At 60.1% G+C, this 14,960-nt stretch overlaps 1 protein-coding gene across 1 annotated transcript in view; it reads right to left on the bottom strand.

Moving 5' to 3' along the window:
- Positions 1–1,432: 1,432 nt before the first annotated feature.
- The window catches only part of ALDH4A1 (aldehyde dehydrogenase 4 family member A1), a 28,735-nt gene continuing 15,207 nt past the window's right edge, over positions 1,433–14,960 (bottom strand). The window contains exons 4-15 of the mRNA XM_035019651.1: positions 14,870–14,917; positions 13,943–14,098; positions 12,405–12,554; positions 12,245–12,319; positions 10,981–11,168; positions 8,647–8,720; positions 6,373–6,569; positions 6,151–6,198; positions 5,180–5,332; positions 4,368–4,489; positions 3,531–3,649; positions 1,433–2,890 (exon numbers count right to left, since the gene is read on the bottom strand). Coding sequence (XP_034875542.1) covers positions 2,778–2,890; positions 3,531–3,649; positions 4,368–4,489; positions 5,180–5,332; positions 6,151–6,198; positions 6,373–6,569; positions 8,647–8,720; positions 10,981–11,168; positions 12,245–12,319; positions 12,405–12,554; positions 13,943–14,098; positions 14,870–14,917 — 1,443 coding nt within the window. The 3' untranslated portion in view covers positions 1,433–2,777. The remainder of the gene's footprint in view (positions 2,891–3,530; positions 3,650–4,367; positions 4,490–5,179; positions 5,333–6,150; positions 6,199–6,372; positions 6,570–8,646; positions 8,721–10,980; positions 11,169–12,244; positions 12,320–12,404; positions 12,555–13,942; positions 14,099–14,869; positions 14,918–14,960) is intronic.

The raw sequence follows: 14,960 nt of genomic DNA, 5'->3' as shown, positions 1-14,960 counted from the left end.
ATCCCCTCCCCACAGCTCTGGGATCCTGCCCACCAACAGCCCCGATCAATGAACCCCGGGACAGGGAGGTGTCACGCGGCTAGGATCCCTTTTTACGTCCTTTGGAGGCAGGCCAGGCCAGTTTCCCCTCCACGTTGGCCGGCCCACGTGGACTTCGACCCACAGACTGTGGGCTCAGGCTAACTGGCCGGGGTTGCTCGCCAGCCCCCACCCCCGTCATTTGGCCAGTTGAGGTCTTTCCAAGGCAGGTCAGTGCTGTGTATGGACATCTGGGTGGGAGGACAGCAAATGGGTTTGGGAACCAGAGGCGTGGCTTTATGTCCCAGTGATAGACCATACCCTTGGCAAGCCCCTTCATCCCCTGCACCCGTTTCCTCTTCTGTGAAATGGGAGCACGGCAGCGTGTGACTGTGTGAGAAAACACAGTCCTCCAGAGAAACAGAACCAACAGCATACACAGATTTATTGTAAGGACACTACTTGCACCATCTTCTAGGCTTGGTTAAGTGCAGAATCAGCGGAGTAGGCCAGCGGGCTGTCAAGACCCAGGGAAGAGTCACAGCTGAGTCCAAAGGCTGTCCATCGGCAGAATCCCTTTTTGCTTGAAGGAGGTCAGTCTTTGTTCGATTGAGGCCTTCAACTGATTGGATGAGGCCCACCCACAGTATGGAGGACAGTGGGTTTTACTCGGAGTCCACTGATTTAAATGTCAATCTCATCCAAAAACCACCTTCATAGAAACATCCAGGGGCGCCTGGGTGGCTCAGTTGGTTAAGCGACTGCCTTCGGCTCAGGTCATGATCCTGGAGTCCTGGGATCGAGTCCCGCATCGGGCTCCCTGCTCGGCAGGGAGTCTGCTTCTCCCTCTGACCCTCCTCCCTCTCATGCTCTCTGTCTCTCATTCTCTCTCTCTCAAATAAATAAAATCTTAAAAAAAAAAAAAGAAACATCCAGAATGTTTAACTAAATACCTGGGCACCAGCTAAGTTAGCTTAGCCAAGTTTTCACATCAACTTAACCATCACAACACAGTAACAGTGGCTGTTGCAATGTGTACGTGGTTAACAAGGTTGAATCATTAATTCTGTACCTGGCATTGTTCTGAACAATTGTATGAACTCATTCAGTCATCACAACAATCAGCGTGCCTGTGCATGTGTTTGTGTATTAGTCCCCATCTCACAGATAAAGAGAGAGAAGATCAGGGAGGCTGCACAACTTTCTGAAGGCAGAGAGCCAGGATCTGAACCCATCTGACTCCCGAATTCCCATACCTCCAGCCCATATTCCCCAACATCAGCGTCCACCCTTCCTTCCAACACACCGCGGGCTGTGCACTCTTGACGTGAAGGACATATGAGCAACATATCAGCCTTTGTTTGAAGAAGCTGGCCAGCCCCCACCACCCCCACCAGAAAGACCAGCGATTTGATTAAGTCACAAGTATTTATTAGGACGGCAGCAGAGCGAATCACACCACCACCTCACAGTGTCACACCAGTAGAACAAGGCCCACCTCCAGCGCCTCTCCTCAGCCGACCGCCCTGGCCTCTCCAGGCAGAACTAACGCTCTGCCCCGGCAGCCTTACCCCGGGTCGCGGGCCACAGTGTGCAACCATGGTGCTCGGGGCCAGCCCCACGGGGACCCCTGCTAGTTGTCCTTGACGAAGGGCCAGGACTCTTGGGGCCCCGTAAAAACTGTCCTCCAACGTCACCCCTTATTGATCCTCAGCCCCCTGCAGTCCAATTCGCAGGGGTTCTGAGTGTCCACGAGCTGGCTACGTCGAAGAACAGGCCGCCTAGGGGCAGTCCCCACAGAGCCACCTCTGTGCAAAGGAGGGAAGGTTCTGTGGGCCATCCTCAGCCCAGGCCAGACGGGAACCCAAGGCCAGCTCTCGGGGCTGGGAGAAGGTGGGAGCAGTCTCCCTGGGCCTGTTCTACCACAGCCTGTGAGGGCCGAGCCCCTGCAGGAAAGCCTGGGCCAACACAGGCGGGGAGGTGCGAGCTGATGGCAAGCTGAGATAGATGGCACAAAGGCCCACCCAGGGTTTTCCAAAACCATAGCCCAAATGGGAAGGCCCACCAAATCCTGCACCTCGGCAGGTAGCTTCTGCCGGCCCCCCAAGCCCACCACACGAAGACTGCCAGGAATCACGTGGGCCTCAGGAGAACCCAGGTGCCCTGGGGAAAGGCGCACGAGTGTCTAAGGCATATGGTCAGGCCCAGGTACCTGCTGGCCCAGGTGGGCGTGGGCCAACCGCTGGTGAGGAAGGTGGGCAGCCCAGACCAAAGAAGGCCAGGCCAGCTGGTGCCCCCATGCCCCTCAGCCACCCCAGGTCACACCTCATCCTGGAGCCCTGGAGGAGCCAAGGCCAAGGCCAGGAGACTCTGTGGATGCTCAAGTTCGCCAAGGGGCCCAGAGCTGCTTCCCTGTCCTGTAAGGGATCCTGGGAGGCACTCTATTGCCATTCCCCAGGTCCCTAAGCCACTGGGCCACAGCGCAGAAGAAGACAGGCGGAGAACCTGCCAGATAGAAATCTCTAGAACAGCCACGATAAAGGGGTGGCAGCCCTGTTCCTCCCCAGCATGGTCTCAAATCAGAGCCCGTACCTGCCCCCGAGGGGTGGGACAGGCCAGGATGTAGCCCAGTCAGGGAAAGCGGGCAGTCTCGGCCCTGGAGAGGCGGCCGTCCCACAGGGAGCAGGTCAAAGGGGCTGGAGCGGGACCAGGGCACTGAGGTCAGCCATCCGGACAGACAGCAGAGGCGCCAGCGGGGCTCACTGCATATAGGCATAGCGCCAATCCCCCAGAGGCTCGTGGGTCTCCTTGATGACCTGGGGCGACGTCCACCGCAGGATGTAGTGGGGCCCCCCTGGCTTGTCATTGGTTCCTGTGGAAAAGACAGCTCTGCTTTTCTCTGAAAAGATAGGGCAGTCCAGGCAGAAGGGAAGGGGTGGGAAGAGCTGACAGACTAACCAGGACACCAGCACAGGCAATAAGCAGCTCAACAAAAACCGAGTGTGTCCACGAGGCCAGGGTTTCCTGAGCGCGCTCAGGCGGAGGTCAGGTGAGGCAGGACCCACGCTCCCCGGGTCCATGCGCCCCACCTGCCAAGGGGTGTCTGGGAGCACTGTGGAGAGAGCACTGCACTGGGAGCCAGGAGCCCTGGGTTCTGGCCCTGGCTTTGCACCAAGGCAGCTGGGATCTAGGGTGAGTCACTGCCCCACTCTGAGCCTGTTTCCCCATTTGTAAATAGGAGGAGTTGCACTGAGGTGACCCAGAGCACGGTGGTAAAAGGCATGAGTGCTGGAACCAAAATGCCAGCTCTACTACTTCCTAGCCATGTGCCCTTGAGCAGTCACTCCGGCTCCCTGTGCCTCTGTTTACCCCTCTGTAAAATGGGAAGAAGAACTCTACCTTCCTTAACTCCGGCCCACAGTGTTTGCTATTACTCTTAACACCCTTGACGTGAGGGGTTGAGAGTCTCCTGACAGAACCTGCCTCCCCTCTGGAAAGGAGGACCCACTCACCAGAGGCTCGGGCCCCCCCAAAGGGCTGCTGGCCCACCACGGAGCCAGTGGACTTGTCGTTGACGTAGAAGTTGCCGGCCGTGTTCCTCAGCATCCTTGTGGCCTCCTGGACAACATCCCTACACGGCAGGGCAGCGGTAAGAGGGCAGCCGGCTCACCTGCCCCCAGCCCAGCCCACACCGGCTGCCCGGCTGACGGGGGCCGGGCCACAGGGGCGCTAGACCCCTCGGGCGGGGTCTGAGAGCCTCTGAGCCCCTCCTCCTCTGGGAAGTGGCTAGCATGCCTCCCTCACAGGGCTGCTACAAGAGCGGAACGGGAGGGTGAGGGTCAGGCTGCGTGCACTCAGTGGCCCATCCTGTCCAGTATTCCTGGCCCCCCAGGAGCTGGGGGAACCCCCAGGCCCCCACCCTGCCCCCAGGTTCCAATCTCATCTCCACCCTCTTAGAGGCAGACGGGGCAGCAGCTAGTCCACCGAGGAAGGAAAAGAAAAGGGTTTAGCATCATGGCGTCCTGGCTCAAATGTGGCCTCTGCAAGATGAGCAGTGAGCCCCTGGCCCCTGAGCCCACTTTTTCTGCTCTGCAGCATGAGGCAATGACCTTGCTGAGCGGGGCTCCATCGGACCCAGGGGAGCTGGTCAAAAGCTCGTAGGCTGCGGCCCCGCCCCTAGAGATCTAGTTCCGCTGCCTCTGTGTCCCCGTGCTTGGGATGCCTCCCTGCCAGTCAGGGCTGAAGAGGGGCACGGGCGGCATTAGTACTAGGATCCCCGTCCGGGGGTGGTTGCGGGACAGGGTGGGGCAGGACACCGGGCCAAGAGCGCAAGGGCAGCGGCCGCTCACTTATCCTGGGCGAACACTGCCCCCGTGAGGCCGTAGCTGGTGGTGCTGTCGACCAGCCACAGCGTCTCCTTGTACTTGTCGTCCGGGTAGACATAGACGGTCAGCACGGGCCCGAAGATCTCCTGAGACAGAAGCCCCAGGGTCAGACCCCACCTGGACCGGAGCCCCAAGGCCTCCCAGTCCCCCTGCTCCGGCCTCTGCCTCTCGCTGTCCCCCCGCCTCGGTCCCCAGCTCAGCACCTGCGAGAAGGCCAGGCACCTCCCGCCGGGCTCCCTCAGGAGGGAGCCACACCCGGTTCCTGCCCCGCCGACCCCATCCCAACCTGGCAGAAGATCCCAGGAGGCTTTCTGGCCCTCGGTGCCAGCCAAACCCACACCCGAGAGCAAGACTCCTGGCAGCAACTGGCACAGGAACTGCCCGGCAATATCACGGTCCCCTTGGCCACCCCTGCACCGTCATCCTGGGCAAGAGCTTCGACCCCTCGGAGCCTCAGTTTCTCATCTGTAAGATGGGAATGCTAACACCCTCTCCTCTCAGTCAAGGGCCCAGCTGTTGCCACAGGCCGTGGAAGTGCTAGGACACCGCCAGGCTCAGCAGTGTCAAGGACAAAGCCCTGGATTTGGGGTCAGGAGGCCTGAGTTCAAGGCCTGGCTCTGCTCTCACTGGGAACGAGACGCTCCCTTTCCAGAACCTCACACTCCCATCTGTGAAACGGGGTAGCACCCCAAGAAGGAAGCCACACAAGGGTCCCGTGTGCGCTGTGCTCGGGGGAGAGACTGACGTCTGTGTCCCAGGCTGCCCGCCCCGCTCACCTCCTTCATGATAGGCTCCTGAGGGTCCTTGCTCTCGACGATGCAGGGCTCCACGAAGTAGCCCACAGAGTCGTCACACTTGCCCCCGGCCAGGATGGTGAGGCTGGGTGAGGAGCGGGCGTGCTCCAGCCACTTCTTGATGCGACCGAACGACTGGGATGGGTGGGAAGGAGGGGGTGTCACAGACCGGCTGGGACGCCATTCCCAGCAGCGGCGCCCCCAACACACTTGTCCTTGAAGGACTCAAATTCTGGAACAGGGAGTGGGGAGAGGGCAAAGCCAGGGTCCGGCTAAGCCATGGCAGAAACAAGGGCAGACACGCACACCCATGTGAGAGACAGAGAGAAAGAGAGAGAGAGAGAGAGAGAGAGAGAGTGTGTGTGTGTGTTTGTGGAGAACCACAATTAAACTTACAGGAACAACACACAGGCATGTGCACGGCCACGAGCCTTCGTGCATAACATGTTTATATGCACGTCTGTTGCACATACATGTGTGAATGCAGACGGCCATCTATACACATACGAACATACACATGAACACGTGTGCACGCACGAGGTGTATCTGTTCATGGCGGAGAAGGCACGGAGGCGTGTGTGTGGGTGTGTCTGCTTCCAGGGGTGACCCACACACCTGCCTACACACCCAATCAGTGTGTTCGTGGGCACACGCATGCACACGTGTTTGGGAGCATGCCGCAGCCCTGCAGGCCCGTCTGCGTGCGCGTGTGGACCTACACTTAGTGGGGGCTTGTCCGGCCTGGGTGCGGGATGCGCGGGAAGCAAGTTGTCTGGTTACAGAGGATTCTGCTGGTTTCAAAGCACGGGGTGGGGGCGTCCGTGTGGCCATCGGGCTGCCTTGCCGGAAGCAGTGGGGCCGCGTCGGCCCCAGTCAAGGCCCCCACATCTCCTCCTCCCTCGCCCACCCGGGGCAGGGCCCGGCCCCCCAGGAACGCCTGCTTCTTGCCGTACCTTGGCATCAATCACGGCGGAGAAGAAGGTCCCAAAATCCTCTGCTGGCTGGAGGCGAGGGAGGCACCAGAAGAACTGGAGTCACCGCAGGCCAGAGACAAAGGGAGCCCCCGCCCCGCACAGCTCCCCCCGGCCCCTGCCGCCCCGGCCCGCACACTGCCCAGGAGCCTCCAATCCCATCAGCCACCCGCTGGGCCGCGGCGGGGAGGCCGCGCCACTCACGTCGCCCACTTTGATCCTGCCGTGCTCCTGCAGCAGCCGCCCTTTGATCTGCGGCCACAGCGACCGCGGCACGTACAGGCGGGAGCAGGCTGAGCACTTCTGGCCGCCGTACTCGAAGGCCGAGCGCAGGGTCCCGCTCACCACGCTGTCCACGTCGGCCGAGCGGTGCACGAAGTGGAAGTTCTTCCCCCCACACTCTGCAGGGGAGGGGGGCGTGAGGGGAGCCGGCTTCCCGGCCCGCCCGCCGCCCCACCTGCACCTGTGTGCAGGTGTGCGCAGCCCCATCCCCGGAAGCCAGCGAGCCAGGCCCATCTCCCACCCCACAGCTGGGGAAACTGAGGCTGGGGCAGGGGTGCTCCCATCAAGACAGAAGGACCAGAACCCAAGGCTCCCAGGAGCCAATCCATTCCCAGAAGCAGGCATAGCTTTCTTGGCGCCTTCCTGACCCCCCAACCCGGTGAGAGGAGAGGGAGGGGCTCCACTCCGTGTCGGCTACCAGGGCTGGTCCCTCTTCCTACTCATGGCAGTGAACCACCCCCCTCATTTTCTCAGCCCCTGGGCCCTGGTTTCCTCCCTCCGTGAAACACGAGTGACCAGCAGCTCCCGGTCACAAAGCACTAACCACCTGCCAAGCTCTACTCAAAGCACTTCCTGCTTTGTCTCATGAAAGCCCCAAAGCAACCCTGTTATCATCCACATTTTTAAAGACAAGAAAACAGTGCATGGCTGGCTCAGTCAGAAGAGCGTGCGACTCTTGATCTCTGGATTCTGAGTTCGAGCCCCAGGTGGGCATAGAAATTACTTAAATAAATAAAAACTTAAAAAAAGAAAAGAAAAGAAAACACAGAGAGATTAATTCTGGAGGCTGGGAGGTGGTAGAGAAGTGGTGGTCTCCCTCCCTCAGAGCACAGCAGGAAGGGGGCAGAGAACAGAAACCCAGAGACAGCTCGCTGCTCCCACCTTGTAAAGGGTGGACTGGGGTAGAGATGCCACAGTGGCTGAGGGCGCACCTTCCCTGACCCCAAATCAGAGCGCCCACCAGCTCAGGAGTGGATCCAGTCTCCCCGCGGGCCCCACATCATCCACAGGAGCAAGAACCCTGAGCCACCAGCCCCCGCTCTGCGGTTGCTGTGTGACCCTGGACGGCCCTCTCTCTTATGTGCTCAGCCCTCTCCCAAAAAATCTTGGTCCATGGGGGCCTCCGCAAAAATGGGGTTCTATGAGCCACAGAGTTTGGGAAACACTCATCAGTCCTTGCTCCTGAAGATACCTCATGCCTTTAAAAGCATTAAAGGCTCTGGGAAGTCCTGCAGACACGGAATCTGTTTTGCTTCAACACAGCAAATCTCCTTGACCTTGCAGGTGTTTCTTTGTGGGAAACTTAGTAATATTTCAGTAAGCTCCAGCCTTGCTGAGCTCTCGGGCCCCCGGCCGTCCGGCCCCCGCCCCCTACACCACCTACACTGGCCTCATTCCCACCTCGTGGCCTCCGCACCTGCAGGTCCCTCTGCCTCCATCTCGGTAAATAGCTGCCGCCAGTCACACGTGGCTATTTACATTCACACTGATTTAAACGAAGCAAAACAAGCCATTCACTTCCTCGGTCACACCAGCTGCCTGTCAAGTGCTCAACAGGCACCCGTGGCCACCGACCACCGGCCACCGGCCCGGACAGCAGACACGGAGCATTTCCATCACCACACAAAGCTCTACAGCACAGCACCGGGGCCTGCACGGTTCTGCCTCCCAGGTCTTTGCGAGGCTGACTGGCTTCCACCCTGCATCCAGGTCTCAGCTCAAAGGCTCCTTCCTTGAGGAGAGAGCCACTCGGCCGGCCACCCTAGATCACCCACTGCGCCCGGTCCCGGGGCCTCTGCATGCCTCCTTTCTCTCGTGGATTCTGCACATCATCCGTGTGCCCACTGTCTGCCTCCTTCTACTGAACACAAGTTCCTGAGGGCTGGGTCTGCGTCTCTCGCCATCAAGGCATCCCTGGTGCCCAGAAAGTGCCTACGTAGCTGTTTAATATTTTATTTGCTGAATGAAGAATGAATGAATGAATGAATGAATGAATGAATGAACAACTGCACATTCTAGGGCACAAGCCCCAGGATCTAGCAGAGCTGAGACTCCGCCCCTAAGGCCTCTCACTGCTCAGCTCCTACAGGGCTACCCCCCTCTATGGGGGCATCACCTCTGCCTCTTCCTCTTCCATGACAGTCAGGAAGGGGTCCCCAGGGGCCACAGGGAGGGCGCCGGGAGAGGGACCCTTACCTCCGGCCAGGCGTGGGAAGGTGCGGAACCGGTCCAGGTTCTGGGCCACCTGCTTCCACAGGTGTTTGAAGGTGCTGAAAGCAGAGGACAGGGCAAGGATTAGGAAGTGAGGCTCAGGCCCCTGGGACAGTGAGGGTCCTGGGGGGTGGGGAGGAGGCCCTACTAGAGGAAGGGGCCCCAAAGCCCAGCAGGTGGGGGCAGAGGTCAGAGCGAGGCCTGGAGGGCGGGAATGGAGTAGGTGGGGGCAGCTGGAGACAGGCTACATTCGGGACCCGTGGGGAGGGAGCAAAGGTAGGCTTGGTGGCAAGATGATGCAGACAAGGCCAGGGGTCCCGACTCCGACACTCACGGCCATATGACCTTGCACTCATCACTCAACCTCAAATTGTGCACCTCATCTGGGAACTGCAGAGAACATTCCCACCTGGCAGAGCTGTTCTGTGATCGCTCTAATGGGAGTCAAGTGCTTAGGTCGGTGCCAGACACGCTGCAGGTGCCTGGTAGGGGACAGACGCGGCCACGTCTGAGAGGGGCGCCCCCAGCCCAGCACCCCGGCTCCGGCGGCCAAACCAAGGAAGGTCCTGGGAGAGGGAGTGCAGGCCCCCACCTCCTTCCCAAGCTCCGAGTGTGACCAACCTCAGCACCACAAAACAATAAAAATGCTAATCACCAGGGAGCCTGCGACACAGTAGCTAATACTAATTTATGACTTTCCTACCTTTAAGCCCGCTGCTCATCAGAGCATGGCAAATGGGGGCCAGGCCCGCTCCGCCCGCTAATAGGCAGGGACCCATGGGGCCTGAACTGGCAGAGTGGGCCTTTCTGGAAAATGGTCCTCCTCAGCAATTCTAATGCCTCCATCACACCCGGCAAATCCTGGGAAGGGGGGTAGGAGAGCCTGAGGCCAGGCGAGGGAGACTGGAAGCCACCGCAGGTGTCCCCAGGGACACCAGGAAGGACCCCCCCTAGTGCAGACCCCGACCTTTCCACTCAGATGACCGTGAGGCACCTCACAAAGTGACCAGCAGGTGACTTGTCATGTCCACCCACGCTTTCCAGGTACCCCTCTGCCCAGAGCCTAGACTTTCCCACGGACCCCCACCCCATCCACTGATCCAATCCCATGGACACGTGATCGCGCCTCCCTGCCACCTGCTCACTTGAATCCACTCCCACCGTCGACCCTGGTTCAGGCCTCTGCTGTCCCCTCCTGGACGTGGACAGCCTCCTCACCACTCTCCTGCTTCTGGCCACTGGTGACTTGTCCACAAAGCAGCCAGAGTGGCCATCCGGGACAGAGGCTGAGAATGCAGAGGCCCCCACGGCGCCAGACCAGGAAAGAAGGACCAGGTACGCAGAGGCCCAGCGCCTGTGAGGCTGCCAAGGATCGAAGAGCACTCCATCCCCACCTCTAGCCAGGGGTGCCCCGTGGACACGCAGGCCCAGAGGGGCAGGTTCTCAAAAGCAGCCTGAGATCTCAAAAAGATTTTTGCATGAAACCGTCCCAACTGTACAAGGAGCCAAAGTAGAGCCACTTGCCAGGTTCAACTAGAGAACGACCATCTGCAGCCTCTGTTTGAAATAAAGCTGCTTCATGCACACCCTGGGTATAAAACCTTCTGTGGCTCCCAGTCACCTTCCGGATAAAGTCTAGACACCTCTGTGGGCTCATAGGGTCTTATAGTCACGGGACTAAACTCCCCAAGAACCAGGACTTGTCCACACGTTCACTGGACACATACACCTGCTCATTACTGAATAAACGAGCAGTCACGATCGAACCGTTTCCTGCCCACATGCTTACCTCGGTCCCAGCACCCCACACTCCAGCCCCACGGAACCACCCCCGGCTCCCCGAGCACAGAACTTTAGCCTCGAGGCCCTGCACATGTTGCTCCCTCTCCCACAGCACTCTCCCTACCCCCTCTTTGCTTGGCTATCTCCTCTGCCTAGATACTACCTCTTGCAAGAAGCCTTCCTGACTCTCCTCCAATTCATTCCAGGCTCCCTTGTGCCCTTCCCAGTGACAGAGGTGGCATCAACATTGACATCACCGAATGTCTGTAGGCTGCTTCCAGCCTGTGAAGTTCTTCCTCTTAACCCACTGGAGCCTCACAATTACTCTGCGAGGCAGGGACCATATTCCTGTTGAGCAGGTCAAGAAATGAAGGCTCAGAGAGGTGAAGTGGGCCACCCATGGACACACAGTGAGTCAGTGGGTATGCTCAGTGCCTGACCTCCGGCTCCTACAGAGGTCATGAGGCGGTTGCCTGGGGAATGTCCCCATGCCGCCTGGCCCACCCCACCCCACCCCACCCCACCCCAAGGGCTTACGGCACGCTGCCTGTGAAGTTGATACCGCAGAGGTGTTCCGAGCTGGTGACAGTGTCGCCAAATGTGGGCCCATCGGCTGGCACAAACTGGATGATGTTGGGGGGCAGGCCCGCCTCCCGGAGGATGCGGTAGACGGCATAGCTGGCCAGCATGGCCGTGTCGCTGGGCTTCCACAGGACCACGTTGCCCTGCCCAGGAGGCACGGTGATGACTCACAAGGCCAGGGGTCACCACCCGACTGCCCCCCTCCCTCATCCTGAAGCACAGCCATCCCTCACGTGGAGCCACCAGGCCCCCCAGGAGGCCGGGATGTCCCCACTACTCCAGGTGTCGGGCACTGTGCTCTAAAAACCCTCGCCAGTGGGACCACACCCTGCCCCCACTGCTCCCACACTCTGGCCACGGCCCCCTTCTTCTGGAAGCCTGTACCAACTGGTCCTGCCAGCGCCCCTCGGGCAGGTCTGTTCTGGGTGTTTCCACGTCGCTGCGCACTCACTGAGCATGGCCGGCAAGGGCTCACGGGCCTGTCTCTACACATGTCCTGGCTGAGGACACGTGGGCACCTGGGTATGTGCGTGTCTATCTGTGCACAGATGCATAAGGACAGCCCTGGGCAGGAGCATCCCTGAGATCAGCCAGCCGCCCCGTGTGGGGCCCAGGCCCCCACCACCTGCCAGCCTTCCTCCTGGTGCCCCACGAGCCACCCAGGCCCTCTAAGGGCAGGGCTGCATCACCCCCTTCGGCGGGAGCTCATGAGGATGGCGGCCACCCTCTCCCTGACAAGGGCAGAGGAGCCAGGGACTTGGAAGCTAAGCCCGAACCCTTACTGTGTGGTCGTTTCCTAGACCTGACAGATCTCTGGCAGGGCACACAGTAGGCGCTGGAAAGCGATCTGCCATCACCATCAACATTCCCTGCACACGAAGCCCGCACCAGGCCAGACGTGTCCCATGCACGTGTCCCACACACAGCTTCACTTGCTCCCCACAACCCTGTACCCTGGGCTTTCCTAGATTTCCACTTCAAGGAGGAGGAAGAAACCGCCTCAGAAGTTTGGGGGCTTTCCTGGGGATCCTCCAGCACGGGGCAGAGCTGGGATCCAAACCAGTCTCGGATCCCAAAGCCTTTCTGGCGGGGGGAGCCCACACTGCCTCTGCCTTTCGGGGTGGCTGTCGTCTGCGGAGGCAGGAATGAGAGGCCCCGCCCGCCCCCGCCTGATCTCACCACCAAGGTCATCCTCTTACCATCAAGGTCATCATCTTACCATCAAGGCCGGTGCCCCCGCCAGGTTGCCGCCGATCGCTGTGAAGTTAAAGGGGGAGATGGCCGCCACGAAGCCCTGGGGAAGGGGGAGGGGGAGGTGGTGAGGCCAAGCTCGAGGCTTCCTCCTGCAGGCTCCTGGCCACCCCACCGCCAGTGGGTACCTCCAGTCCCCGGTACACGACGCTGTTGGTGCTCGGCGGCACGCTGAGGGGCTGCTGCCCCTCTAGCTCCACGGCAAACTTGGCATTGAACCGGAAGAAGTCGATGAGCTCAGCCGCCGCGTCGATCTCCGCCTGGATCACCGTCTTACCCTGTGCCGACAGCCAGACGGTCAGCGGCGACAGACGCGCCTCCCGCCGGCACTTTTCCAATACTGACCGTGTGCCCACGGTGACATGGTGCCCACGGTGCTGGTGGCTCCGTCCCCCTGGGTGAGCAGGTGCCCCCACTAGGACATTTGGAGCAAGAAGCAGGAGGCCTGACAACAGCAAACCCGTTCCTCCCGACAGACTTAAGGGTCGGGGAGGGCCTCTGGGCTGCAAGAATGGGGCTTCTCCGGATCAGGGCAGCCCCTCCTTGGCACACAGGGTCACTGGTGGTGGTCACCCTGCTTGGGACCTGGAGCCATAGCAGCTAAGATGCTCTGGCCCTGGCTCTGTGAGGCCACCACGCCTCCTACAAGCTCCTGACTCTTTAGTGCAATAAGGCATCTTAATCTGGCCGTCGAGTGTGTGTGGCTCCCCCAGCACGTGCGGAGCCTACAACCACCCCAAGGGCCGCTGAGAATCGGGAGACCCTTGGCCAGTAAGGAGGTGTCATACCACCTCCATGCAGCAGAGGGGGCCCTCACTACAGGACAGGGAGCTGGCCTGGCCCAGGACGAGGGCCTAAGGCTCCCTCCCCAGGGAGGGCGAAATTAACCCTTTCTCCCTGGGCTCCCTTCCCCACTTGGGGCTGCTGGTGCCACTCCCTGACTCCTCATGCACTCAGTCGAAAAAGCTTCTCTGACTCCAGGGAGATGTACTGCAAGGCCCAGTAAGACGGAGAACAGCTAACTCGATTATTTTCTCCAAAAAGCTTGTAGAGAGGTGACAAACACACAGGAACTCATTATACCCAATACGATCTGAGCTGTAACTGGCAAACGAACAGCATGCTACAGGAGCATAGGGGCGGGACGAATCCTCTTGGACAGAGAAGATTCTGGAAGCCTCACAGAGGAGGTGATATCTGGGCTGGAGCTCGAAGGGAAGAGTTCACAGGACAGAGAAGAGAGAGTGAGCATTCCAGGCAGGGCCACCAGGCAGAAGCCGGGCAGGGAGATGGGATGCCTGCACTGTCCAGGGATCCTGCTAAATCCAGACTGGTGACCTCATGGGCAGAGCAGCCGGCGAGCTGGACACGGGCCGGAAACAGAGGGCCCTGAGTGCTGGGCACAGGACTTGGGACATGACTGTCGGTGAGAGAGAGACCCTGGCGGTTTGTAAGCCTGGAGTGACCTGCTGGAGGTGTCAGAGAGCCCACCCTGAGGGCTGCGGAGGTCTGACTGAGCCTGGAGGACGGCACGGGGCCTAAGTCTCCAGCACACAGAGCACCTCCTGGCACCCAGAAGCAGCCCAGCTGATGGCTGCCATTTTGGATGGAGTGGGACAGCCTCCCTCCCCCAACTCCCACCCCACTGCGCCCACGGGTACCTCACCTGTCCCACCATGGTCTTGGCAAGGACCTCTGCCCTGCGTGGCCCGCTCAGCATGTCTGCTGCCTTCAGGAAGATCTGGGCCCGGTCTGCAACAGGCTTCAGGTCCCACTCTTTCCTGGCGGCCAACGCGGCCTCGATGGCTTTGTTGAGTAGGGCCTAATGAAGAGGAAAAGGTTCAGGGCTGTCTCCCACAGTGGGAAAGGCCCCAAGGGAATGGGCAAGGGAGACTGGAGACCACCCTCCATCCAGGGACCCGGGGCTCCCTTAGCTCCAGTGCTCTCCCCCCACACACAGTGGCAAATACAGTGTCCCATCACCTGCCGGCCCAACCCAGGCCCCGAGCCTGTGTAAGGGACATGCCAGGTAGGTCTGCATGCCAGGGACTTGGCACCAAGTCCCTCAGCTGTTAAACCAGCTCTGCTTTTTCTTTTGGTCTCATCAGAGCCTCACCTTCCTCCTGGGGCCCCCAAACCCACCCGCTAGAGCCGCCAGCCCTCAAGGTCAAGTGCCTGGCCAGAACCACAGCCTGAGTCATTCACCTGCTGCCAGCATGCCCTCGCTGCCCCATGAGCCAGCTCCTAGACCCCCTGCCACAGGGCACCCCAACCCCTCTCGCTGCCCCTCCATGAAGCCGATCCTCTGTTTGCCTTCTTATCCATGGTGTTTCCAATGTCCCTGACTCAGCCTTGCGGAATCTACTCCCCTTGGAAACCTGGCTGCCTCGCGGCCATAGGCATGTCGGGGGATGTCAGCCTTGGCCCACGCAGCTCTCATCTGCCTCAAATGAAGCCCCGGCCGGCCCAGCCTCGTGAAAGACTCCACCCCCCACGGCCAGGGAGGGAAGCAGCGACTGACATCTGCCTCCATGCCAGCAGCCAGTGGGGAACAGAGGGCCAGCGCCCCTACCCGAAGTCGCCAGGGCCTCACCTTGTCTGCATAGCAGAACTTGGCCACTTTGTGTCCATGGTTGAAGGGCTGCAAGATGAGAGAAGAGCGAGGTCACTGCCAGCAGGGAGGT

The sequence above is a fragment of the Mirounga leonina genome, unplaced genomic scaffold (assembly GCF_011800145.1).
Source record: "Mirounga leonina isolate KUSES-001 unplaced genomic scaffold, KU_Mleo_1.0 Mir_173, whole genome shotgun sequence".
In the NCBI taxonomy this organism is placed as follows: Eukaryota; Metazoa; Chordata; class Mammalia; order Carnivora; family Phocidae; genus Mirounga; species Mirounga leonina.
Note: the sequence above shows the minus strand (reverse complement) of the source record. Positions and strands in the feature narration are given on the sequence as shown.